The sequence below is a fragment of the Podarcis raffonei genome, chromosome 3 (genome assembly GCF_027172205.1).
Source record: "Podarcis raffonei isolate rPodRaf1 chromosome 3, rPodRaf1.pri, whole genome shotgun sequence".
Taxonomy (NCBI): Eukaryota; Metazoa; Chordata; class Lepidosauria; order Squamata; family Lacertidae; genus Podarcis; species Podarcis raffonei.
Window position 1 is genome coordinate 18,928,033 of NC_070604.1, and position 12,563 is coordinate 18,940,595.

Here is a 12,563-nt window from a genome sequence, read left to right on the forward strand (position 1 = left end):
GTGGTTTAACCCACAGCGCCACCCGCAGAGGTTAAATCCTACACTTCATTCATCAGCACCTACCAGAAGACCTAAAATGTAACAATAGGTGGTTGGCTTTTCATCCCCCAAGACTTCTCTATTCAAAGTGCCATCTTGTCCCCAGTTGTGTTTAATGAATATACGAAGCTGTTCAGCAACATCCAGAGGTAGAGCCTTAGGTGTCATACCATATGCTAAATAACCCATAGCTGTTATTCACATTCTCATTCTCCCCTGCCCCTGGGTCCTATAATCTGGTTTCTTATCCATTGTTTGATCATGCCATGAAACTGGATGTAGGCGAGTCAAAAGAGAGGGAGAGAGAATCTCAGTCAAGACTGAAGCATTAATGGTCAGATAGACTCATCATTTGGAGTTGCATAATAGGTAGTGTTCACCTTCCCTCAGACTGGTGGTTGTTGAGTGCTCCTAATTATACATGGAAACACAGGTTATGGAGATGAGCAAGGAGCCATTTTCATCAGACGAACCTGGTGAGATTTGTCCAATTCAGATCGAGCAATGGCAATTAATGGCTTTGCAATCTTGAGGTTAGATTACGGATGATGAATTTTAGGCAAGACTGGCCTTGCTTGCTTGGTGCATAATGACCTCCTCCCGAGAAGAGAACACACTGCATCCATGTTCCAGCACCTGCACAGGCTCACTATTACCTTTTCTGCAAAATTCAAGGTGCCGGTTCAGAACTATTAAGCTCTAACTGGCTTGGATCCCACACACTTTAAGATTCACCATATCAGTGAACTTCAAGGCTCAATGAGGATTACCCCACACCCTTCTGAGTGGTAGCCCCCAGTCACACACACCCTTTATGATGTTGTAGCATGACATTCGCCAGTCACCATTTGCGGAGTGAAGTAGGACCATTTTTCGATAACCTCACAACTGGCAAATTGAGAGCACCAACCCCACACTATGGATGTTGTGGGGAAGAATCAATTCATTCAGTGTGATAACATTTGGTGTAACACAGTTACAGTTGCCAGGCGCAGGGAGAGAGGCTAACCTGGGGAACCTCCTGAGGCATCTCTTTGATAAGGGGACCTTATCCCAATGATACCTCACACCCTACTGACAGAAGGGGCTACTTGCTCTTGAACCCTGTCCATTTCATTACATCTGTGGCTGGCAAGTCCAGATGACATGGGGTGATCAGGTGTCTCCTCAGCAATGCCTTCAAGGGGTGCTGGCAAAGACAAACACAGATCAGTCAGCAGATTTTCTGGCACTTGGAGCCAGAATGGAATGGTCCATGTCAGATAAATAGCGAAACGGGTATTCTTCAGATCAGGTACCTATGCTGAAGGGTTGGTAGCTTTCCAACATATTTATCCCCTTTGCTGCTTTTTGTTAAGTTAAGAAAGCTGGTGTCCATGCCTCATACTATCATCATGACTATTATTGGGGGTTAGGGGGAACAACGTGTGTTTGCACAATTTTATGGGTACCTCACTAGCATCAGTTAATCCAACAGATCAAATTAGCAGGAAATGCAATATAAAGGCCATTCGAATGCATTTCCCCATTTAATCGCTTCTGAAGCGATACCATTTGGGAGGGCAGGAATCAGGCGCTTGTAAATATGTATCCAAGGCTGGCAAGAAACAATTCTGTATGCTCTGCATTACTGCACTAATCCTCTTTAATTTTTCTTAAAAATAGAAAGCCTGTACACCACGTAAGTAGGCAGCCTGCAAGCCATTTTATTTTCTTTAGAGTAGAACTTGTGTTGCAAATGGCAGGAAGCCATGAGCCACAAAAATAAAACCATTCTAACCCTAGTGCTAAGTAAGGAAAACAAAGATGTCTCAGCAATTAGCAATATTATATATGTTAGTACTAAGTAACAACAGATGTTTCAACCAGAGCCCAGTACATTCCTTGCAATCCTTCAGAAACCAAAAGCCTCTTGCCGTTGCTATACATTACAATTATCTTGGGCTTTCAGTCCTTGCAAATGCATTCTGAGTGGCGAATGCTAAAGTTTGTTAGTATCGGGTGGCTCTTACCTGTAGCTACATCAGCATGCTGCATACTTCTGCTGACTTAACAGACTAGCAACAAGTGTGCTCTGTAAAGACATGCGCAGGCTATGAGTCATTAGCAAGCATGCAAAGCTAATTGGCAAAACACTCATAAAAGATTCTGAAGGTGGGTTAATTACAATTCATTACGTAAACTGTCCCTGGGCTATTGTTAAAAAAAAAAATGCATTAACTTTCAAGGTCCAGTATTTTATGATTCACTTTGCCATGTTGTGAGAAAGTCTTTGTATCAAACTACATTCATTACAATTCAGGCCACAAAAGCCTTTACGGGGTTTCTTGACATTATTTCCATCCTTGTTATATAGGAATTCATATGGGCTGCACATTGCTAACAACTGGCAAAAAGTCAAAAAACATTTATGGTATTTTCTTACCATATACACAGGCCAGCTTTAAAAGCTACAAAATTTAATTGCTTCCTCTTTCCCATTTGTTCCTTTTAGCAAATAAAAAGTTGAGGGTGGAGATACGATGGCAGGCATGCAGCAGGCAAGAAGACTGCATTTTTGATTGCCCAATTGATCTTCACGGACTTTGCCTATCTGACATGCAGACATTCTCTATGAGTCCATCATTGGGAGAAACACAGGATGGCTAAACAATAGAATAAATGCTCAGTGCAGCATTGCGATAAACATACCCGATTGCCAAAACTGGCAAAGCAAATTATGTTGGTGCAGCAGACTGGTAGCTACACTCAAATTGTTCATATCTAATATTTATTGATAGAGCAGCCTGTCCATCAAAGCTGACCTGGACAAGTGTATTAGCAACTCAAGTACAGTGGTACCTCGGGTTACATACGCTTCAGGTTACAGACTCCGCTAACCCAGAAATATTGCTTCGGGTTAAGAACTTTGCTTCAGGATGAGAATAGAAATTGTGCGGTGCGACAGCAGCAGGAGGCCCCATTAGCTAAAGTGGTGCTTCAGATTAAGAACAGTTTCAGGTTAAGTGTGGACCTCTGGAACGAATTAAGCACTTAACCCAAGGTACCACTGTACATCAATGGCTCACGTCTCCAAAAGGTATAGGAGAATGTGATTCTAATGTCCAATGCAAAGATGAAGGTCTACTAGGCATGCTGCTTTATGGAAGTGATTCATGGGCAACTTACAACGGTGAAGCGCAATGCCTCAAACCATCCACATGAGCTGTGTCAGGAAGATTTTGGGTATCACACGGCAGTACAAAGATGTGCTCTCCCAAGTCCACATTCCCAACATGTTTGCACTCCTTTCTCAGTGACATCTACGGTGGCTTGGTCATGTCTACAGAGTGGAAGATGGCAGGATCTCCAAGGATGTGCTCTACGGGGAACTGGCTCCAGGCACCAAGTCTGTGTTACAAAGATTTCTGCATATGTGACATGGAGGCTGGCAACATCAACCCCACTGTGTGGGAATCCTTTGTAGATGACTGCAGTGCTTGGAGGCAGATAGTCAGGTTGTGTATCCGTAGCAGTGACCCGAGGAGGAATGACAGCTGGGAGGAGCGCAGGGAGAAGAAACGCCATGGCGCATTTGCAGCAGCACAACCAAATGCCTTCATCTGCCCCAGCTGCAACAAAAGATGTCACTCCTGCAACAGTTCCTACAGCCACAGCAGGCGCTGCAACCTTCCAACAGTTTGACGTCACCCTCAAAGGCATGCTCCTCCATTGTCTCCCAAGATAGACAGATATTGACATTATTTAGCAGAGGTAGCCAACAGATTTGTATTGTATGCTTTGTGTCCATGAAATATACTTTATATACATTATTTACACAATGGGCTGCACGTGATTGGCTAATTCCGAGATTCTCCTGTAGGCCAATCAGGTTGTGGATTCACTTCCACCTGGAGCTGGATTGGGTGGCTCCTGCGGACCAATCATACTGCTGCATTGTTCTAGGACCAGTCAGACTGCTGCATTCTGAATCCTATTGTTCTAGGACCAACCAGACTGTTGCATTCTGAATCCTATTGTTCTAGGACCAACCAGACTGTTGCATTCTGAATCCTATTGTTCTAGGACCAGTCAGACTGCTGCATTCTGAATCCTATTGTTCTAGGGCCAATCGGACTGCTGCATTCTGAATCCTATTGTTCTAGGACCAGTCAGACTGCTGCATTCTGAATCCTATTGTTCTAGGACCAACCAGACTGTTGCATTCTGAATCCTATTGTTCTAGGACCAACCAGATCGCTGCATTTTGGATCCTATTGTTCTAGGACCAATCAGACTGCTGCATTTTGGATCCTATTGTTCTAGGACCAATCAGACTGCTGCATTTTGGATCCTATTGTTCTAGGACCAATCAGACTGCTGCATTTTGGATCCTATTCAACTCAGTACCTAACAGTCCACTTATTGAATCTTGGTGAGCCAAATTCATAGAAGCAATGGAAGCCAAATAATTCAAGAGGAAATGATAAAAAGGGGCTGAATAAAACCCCTCTGATGTATATGTTGTTATAGCCTCGGATAGCTCAGTTGATAGAGCATGAGGCTCTTGATCTCAGGGTTGTGGGTTTGAGGCCCATATTGGTTGCAAGATTCCTGCATTGCAGGGGGATTGGACTAGATGACTCTCATGGTCCCTTCCAACTCTACAATTCTTTGTGCCACACACATCATTTTAACTGAGAAGACATAGGCAGCTACCTTTCCTTGAGTCTGACCATTGGACCTATAATAATGTTTACATATTTACATGAAATCCTAGTGATCATTGGCTACCAAATGCTCTTGACACTATTAAAAGTGGATTTTGTCTTATATATATACATGTGTGTGTGTGTGTGTGTGTGTGTATAAAATACATATACATATACATATACACACCAACTTTCCTAAGAATGCATTTCACGCACTCCTTGGAAGGCTGGCCATATGGCCTCAGGCTACAGCTTACATTCAAGACTGTCTTTTAGTTCTCTTTGATTTCTGCATTGACAGTAATACTATAAAACTATCAATCTTTTTTTTTTAAAGGCTTTGTTTAGGTACACACCTAGACCAGGGGTAGTCAACGTGATGTTCTCCAGATTATTTTGGAAAGCGTGTTCTCCTTCATGGACAGCACGTGTTGCGGTGGGGTCTTCCAAGACATCCCACTGTTGCAGGGCGGGTAAAGGTAGTTGGCCACCATTGTGATTGGGCTCCTCTTGTCATTGGGGAGAATTTGATGTTGCCATTTTTTGAATGACAGCCAAAGAAGTTTTATATTCCCTGCGCGCAGCGTTGAGCTTTCTTTTTTCACTGCGCGCATCGGATTACCCGCCCACCCTCCCTATATTTAGGGTTGTTCACATTGACCTTCTCTGCCTGTCATGGGGTCATCTGCTTTTGGGGTGGGGGCCTGGTAAGAATTTTGTCCATTTGGCTGATTGGCTGGTGCCATTTGGTTTTTGCCTACTGTGTAGCAAATCATCACAACTTGTAAGGTTGCAGTTAGGCATTGGTTTTTATGAATTGGTTGGTGGAGGGGCATGGATTGGCTGGGCCTGCCCCTCCAGTGCTGCTGCTGCAAGGGTTTTCTGTTAAAGGAATCCAGGGGCACACCATGCTTTTCTCTGAACCCCTGTCAAGGGGCTAGGGCCACGCAAGAGTCCTTGGGAGCATTTGGGGAGAGGTGGGGGTATGGTTCCCAGGTCCATCTTTCTCCCCAAAATGTTTTCCCTTTCTGACTTTCACGGGCGTGCGAATGCCAGTCTGTCCCCGGGCGGGGACAGATCGTCGCAACCAATGCCTAAGCAACCACTCACATTTTCTGTATTTTAATAAAGTTGTGGCCAAAATTATGCCCAAAACCTTAAACAAAAATTCTGTGTGAATTGTATTTTATTGGGGTGGCTTGGGGACCTCGACACGCGACTCTGTATTCTATCAACTTTGACCCTTCACCATGGTGACTGGGGCTGATGTGAGATAGGGGCCCATAACACCTGGAAGTTGCCATAAGGACATAATAAGTGCCTGCTGGATCAGGCCAAAGGTCCACACAGTCGAGCATCCTGTTCTCATAGTGGCCAACCAGATACCTGTGGGAAACTCCCAAGCAGGATTTGAGCACAAGAACACTCTTCCTGCCTGGGGTTTCCCAGTTACTGGTATTCACTGCTACCTTGGCTTAAAGGTAAAGGGTAAAGGGACCCCTAACCATTAGGTCCAGTCGTGACCGACTCTGGGGTTGTGGCACTCATCTCGCTTTATTGGCCGAGGGAGCCAGCGTACAGCTTCTGGGTCATGTGGCCAGCATGACTAAGCCGCTTCTGGCAAACCAGAGTAGCGCACGGAAACGCCGTTTACCTTCCCGCCGGAGCGGTACCTATTTATCTACTTGCACTTTGACATGCTTTCGAACTGCTAGGTGGGCAGGAGCAGGGACCGAGCAACGGGAGCTCACCCCATCACGGGGATTCCAACCGCTGACCTTCTGATCGGCAAGTCCGAGGCTCTGTGGTTTAACCCACAGCGCCACCCGCGTCCCTTACCTTGCCTTAGGGATTTCTAAAACCACACAAGCAAACTATTGCAGTGGTGTGAGGGCTATGGGCTTCATTTTGGGCTTCTAGAAGCCAAAGGGTCCTGAGCTTTAATGAACTCTCAACTTCATGTTTAAGATGTGAGGACAAGGTCTCGGTGGGCCGGTGGGGAATATGTGGCCATTGCGAGCGATTTCTATCTGCATTATTACGTTGGGCACAAGAGGAAGTTCGGCCACGAGTTTCTTGAGTTCCGCCCTGACGGGAAACTGAGATATGCAAACAACAGCAGTTATAAAAATGATGTCACGATCAGAAAAGAAGCCTATGTACACAAAAGTGTGATGGAAGAGCTAAAGAGGATAACCGATGACAGTGAAATCACGAAAGAAGATGATGCATTATGGCCGCCTCCTGACAGAGTTGGCTGGCAGGAGCTTGAAATTGTAATTGGTGATGAACACATCTCTTTTACCACATCAAAAATTGGTTCTCTTATTGATGTAAATCAGTCCAAGGATCCAGAAGGTCTAAGAGTGTTTTACTACCTTATCCAGGACCTCAAGTGTCTCGTCTTCAGTCTCATTGGATTACACTTCAAGATTAAGCTAAGATTAAGATTAAATTGCTGTTCAAGATTAAATTGTATGGATTTAAATTTGTACTGTAAAGTTTCTTTCGGTGGGGTGACTTTCCATTCCTTATCTCTCTCTCTCTCTTTTTATACTTCTTTTTATTCATTTTCTATAACCAAACATTCCTTATCTCTCATTGGTTTTATGTGTGTCAGATTTTTTACAGTGAATTTAATAAATGCTAAAAAGCTTAAAAAAAGAAAGATGTGAGGACAAGATCCACACTACGCCAGGGATAATGAAACCTTAATAAAATTCTCTAGGCACCCCTTCAAACAACTGCATCAGTTATAAATATGCCAGTCAAATGCCAGCTAATTTCTTTTATGCCATGGTTTTGCCCTCCGGTGTCAGGTGATCATAGTATTACCGTAACCATAAAATACTATGTTTTCCTGCTATTCCCCTTTAAAGCCTACATTTTCTAAAAGCTATCTAAACCTGGCACGTAGATATGAAATTCAGCATTGTACCCTGAGTAGGCCCTGTGGTGCTTTGACATTTCTGCAGCAAGATACTGAGAGCAGATGAACATTAGTCAGCATTTGATTTCTAATTGCAGTCTCAAAGCTTCGGGGATAATGTTCAAGTTGAAAGAGCACAGCCTTTGATGGTAGCTCTCTGAGGGAGAAATTTGTTTTAGCTTTTCTCAATGAATGTGATTTCCAAGGATAAAGATCAAAGTGATGTCAGTGGCCAGAGCTATGGCAAATGCAGAATGCAGCCTCTTGCAACCTACAATTAACACTACAGTTAGACTGAAGTCTAGACTAGAGGCAAATCCCTTGCCAGCTTTAGCTAACACTGACAGAGATGTGGCAAGACAGGATATTGCTGTGGTGGCGAGAACAGAAAGATACAAGCTACCCGAGTGGTAGAGGAGAGACCGGATTAGACTATTAATCTAACAGTTAACTGTGTGTGTATGTGCATTTGCATATAATTTTATCTATTGAAATGTTTATAGACATTAAAATACAGCAAGGTGGCATACAGCATACAAAACTGCAAGGTCAATAAAAGAATCAGTTAAAACACCAATAAGTACTGGCTGAAGAAATTCACATTGCAAAGGCCTGTTTGAATAATATGCTTTTAAAGTTACGTCTAAAAGAATGCAGAAAACAAACTTCCACCGGCATGGAGCTGAGAATGGGTTTTCGTTTTTTAAAAAGATTTGCTTACCTCCTCTGTGACACAATGGGAAGTACACACTGTTAAATGGAGATAGAAGCCGTATGTATGGGTATGTGTGGAGCTTATCAATGCAGTATGCAGATGACACTTCTCTCGCTTTCATGTGGAAATCAACTTATGTGAGACCAAGTCCAGCCAGTGTCTTCAATTGAGTTGGTGTGAGAAGCAGTACACGGGGAAGTTCTGAATGCACCTTATACATACAGGAGAAACTGGAATGGCAGAATTGGCTCTGTAAGGAGGGAGGGAGGAAGATGCTACCTGACCCTCTAACTCCTGTGCCTTGATTTGCTAATTGTTTTCTGAAATAGCTTATTTTATTTTATTTAAGATTAATTTTGTTAGTTGCCTTGTGAGGCCTCACACCCCAAAACAGGGGATAAGCATTTTTAAGCAAGTAAATAAATATACAGATGTATGGAGAACCCTTTTTTATTAGCACTTACGTACATTTTTATGTTGTGTAATTATGCAAAGTCCAAATGGATCCCCTTTCCTTCCTCAGAAGAAAGCAACCGTTGAGATTGCAGGGTTGCCCACAGTGTTATTTCCTAATCCTATATGGATCCACTACGTGATTTGTGAAACCTAGGCAAGCAACCAAAATTCTCAAAAAGTGTGAGGGCAATCTAGAAAGGCTGCATTTACCGCTTTCTTCTATAAATGGCTCTTCTGGGTAAAAAAGGTAAAGGTAAAGGGACCCCTGACCATTAGGTCCAGTCGTGGCTGACTCTGGGGTTGCGGTGCTCATCTCGCTTTATTGGCCGAGAGAGCCGGCGTACAGCTTCCGGGTCATGTGGCCAGCATGACTAAGCCACTTATGGCGAACCAGAGCAGTGCATGGAAACGCCGTTTACCTTCCCACTGGAGCGGGACCTATTTATCTATTTGTACTTTGACGTGCTTTCGAACTGCTAGGTTGGCAGGAGCAGGGACCGAGCAACGGGAGCTCACCCCGTCACGGGGATTCAAACCGCCGACCTTCTGATCGGCAAGTCCTAGGCTCTGTGGTTTAACCCACAGCACCACCTGCGTCCCATGGCTCTTCTGGGTATTTACATTTAATTTAAATTACCCAGTAGTGTAGCTTTCAACACCAATTGGGTAGCACATCAAAATGGATTCCTAGAACAGGTAGCCCAAACAGCACCAGGCATCTGACATGGCACAAAACAAGTCAGTGCCAGAGGGCTAAGAGCACCCTCTATCCCATCACCAATCCAAAGGAGGTAATGCTTTTTCAACAATGTTGCACACACATTTGCAAGCTATCAGATCATAGTAGATATTTGACTTGACCTGAGGCAATGAAGCCATAGAAGAAAGGAATGCACACAGCCGAGGGATAGGACAGATATAAGAAAGCAGTGCATATTTAAGCGATGGAACTCGATCCTACAGGAGGCAGTAATGGCCACCAACCTACATGGCTTTAAAAGCGGTGTAGGCAAATTTATGGAGAAGAGGCTATTGATGGCTACTAGCCACACTGGCTGGTAATGCAGCAATGCTTCTGAATACCAGCTGCTGGAAAGCACAGGAGAGACAGCTCTTGTGCTCACATTCTGCTTGTGGGACTAGATGGGCCACTGGCCTGATCCAGCAACCTCTTCTTATGTTCTTAAGTGCAGCAACAGGAGAGAGAAAGCCAACTGCCCTAGCTGGTTCTATTATGCATCAAGCTCAGGGGGTGAAGGCCAACGAGCATTATCTTTCTGAGGGCACAGCATTTCTCAGAGGACTTGCTTTCTAATGAGTAGACCCTTGCCCCCCTGAGAGAAGACTGAGAAACCAGTCGGTGAAGCAACCACTGAGATTATTTCCTTTTGGTTAATGTAAATTGGAGAAAACCAGGAGGTTCTGCTCATCCTTAGCTGAGGCTTCTGCTTCGGATGCAACATTGTGACTTGGCAACCCTTAAGGGGGTAACTGAGTTCAAGAGACAGCAGGTGATAGGGCCAAATTTTAATAAATGATAATAATAATTTTATTATTTAAACCCCATCCATCTGGCTGAGTTTCTCCAGCCACTCTGGGCAGCTTACAGCATATATGAAAACATAGTAAAACATCAAAGGTTAGAAATGTCTTCAGATGTCTTCTAAAAGTTGTGTAGTTCTTTATCTCCTTGACATCTGATGGGAGGGTGTTCCACAGGGAGGGCGCCACTACCCAGAAGGCCCTCTGCCTGGTTCCCTGTAGCTTCGCTTCTCGCAGTGAGGGAACCACCAGAAGACCCTCGGAGGAGAACCTCAGTTGTCTGGGTTGAACGATGGGGGTGGAGACACTGGGCTATGGTCATTTAGGGCTTTAAAGGTCAGCACCAATACTTTTACATATTCAATTGCTTTGGCTGCAGGTTTCTGGTTTCTATTAGATTCCAGTTTCTTCACAGATATTGAAAAATAGATTGTCTTAGCCTTCCTCAACTGTTGCTTTGCATATATTTTGAACTACAACTTTCCTGACCCTGACCATTGGCCATTGGCCATGCTGGTTAGGGCTGATGGGAGTTGGTCTCTACCAACACCTGGAAGGCACCAGGTTGCGGAATGCTGGTAACCCCTTTAAAGTGCTGGACGTCTATGTAGTTGCTGAAGCAACACAAGTTCTCGGATCAGCCAGTTCTGTTCAGTTCTGCTGATTCACCTGTATGACAATATGGGAAGAAACTTGACCTCCATACCTTCATGAACCCATCAAGGATGCAGAAGATTATTAATATTCACATGCCTCCTGGCATGTTGAGAGAGTCTTCATTAATTAAAATTTAGAGGAGAAGTCCTTGAGAATATTGGATGAAAGTTGCTTTATGCCTGAAAGTTATTAAGAATATCTCCTAGGCCTTTGCTAAATTAGAGCAGGTGCAGATAGTAATTAAATTCATTAAGTGATAAGCACTGCATGCCTTTCCTTCTCCTAGTACTATCAACATTCAGTGGCTAAAACAATTGCAAATTTATGGGGTTCAAGATCTCTAGGCCTGACTCTTGGTGCTTTTTGTGCCATGGCTTGAAGACATGGGGGTGGGAGATGCACTATATTGGAATAGTTATATCTAGGGATTTGTCAATCACGTCTCTTTATATCTGCAGAGTTGTCTATGTCTTGCCTTTTGACGTCCACAAAAACTCCACTGAATGTTTACCATAACTTTACATCAGGAATTGCTGCCATTGCTCTCAATTGATTGTGAGTCCAGATTCACATTTAAACCTGTGGCTCATTTGGGAAAGAGATTGTGCACCTATCCATGTTCTGTCCCTATTCCTGAAGTAAATAAACCTTTAGACAATCATGCTGAAGACGATCCCAGGATAATTGTCCTTACCAGTAGGGCTACATTATTTGCATTTGTCCTGGGCGATGCAATTCAACTTGGGGATGGTGATGACCCTTTTTCCTGAGCAGTTGAAGGTTTAAGGATCTTTTAAGGATTTTCTCCATGAGAGCTTGAAAACCAGTATGTTGGCATTCTGCAAACACCTCAATGTATTCTTTCCAAAATGCTGGACACCTCACATCAAAATCTGCAAGGCATTTGCAGGCCACACTGCCTTTTTCTGGCTACTGTGCTTGTGCACCCAAGATTGTTTGTGAACTCACAATTCTGCCATGTGGACATCTTGAATGGCTAGATTTCCCTATTTACAGAGGTGCAGTAGGCCCACTCAAGGGCACTTAGAACTCAAAATATCCATGGTAGTACTGTAACTTGCCAATACCAGTAGTGTACACTATCTTGTGGATGGACTACAGTCTTATAAAGAAAGGTAAAGGAAAAGGACCCCTGGACAGATTAAGTCCAGTCAAAGGTGACTATGGGGTGCAGCGCTCATCTTGCTTTCAGGCCAAGGGAGCCGGCGTTTGTCCACAGACAGCTTTCCGGGTCATGTGGCCAGCATGACTAAACCACTTCTGGAAAAACAGAACACTGTGACAGAAACCAGAGTGAACGGAAACACCCTTTATCTTCCCGCCGCAGTGGTACCTATTTACCTACTTGCACTGGCATGCTTTTGAACTGCTAGGTTAGCAGGAGCTGGGACAGAGCAATGGGAGCTCACCCCGTTGAACGGATTCGAACTGCCGACCTTCTGCTTGGCAAGCCCAAGAGGCTCAGTGGTTTAGACCACAGCGCCACCCGCATCCAATAGTAGTAGAGTACACT

At 44.1% G+C, this 12,563-nt stretch overlaps 1 protein-coding gene across 1 annotated transcript; it reads left to right on the plus strand.

Annotated features, from left to right (window-relative positions):
* Positions 1–460: 460 nt before the first annotated feature.
* Positions 461–11,799, plus strand: LOC128411345 (protein mago nashi homolog 2-like). The gene is made up of 3 exons (XM_053383620.1): positions 461–515; positions 6,699–7,205; positions 11,669–11,799. Exons 1-3 carry the CDS (start codon positions 461–463, stop codon positions 11,797–11,799), a joined length of 693 nt encoding a protein of 230 aa, XP_053239595.1.
* Positions 11,800–12,563: the final 764 nt, after the last annotated feature.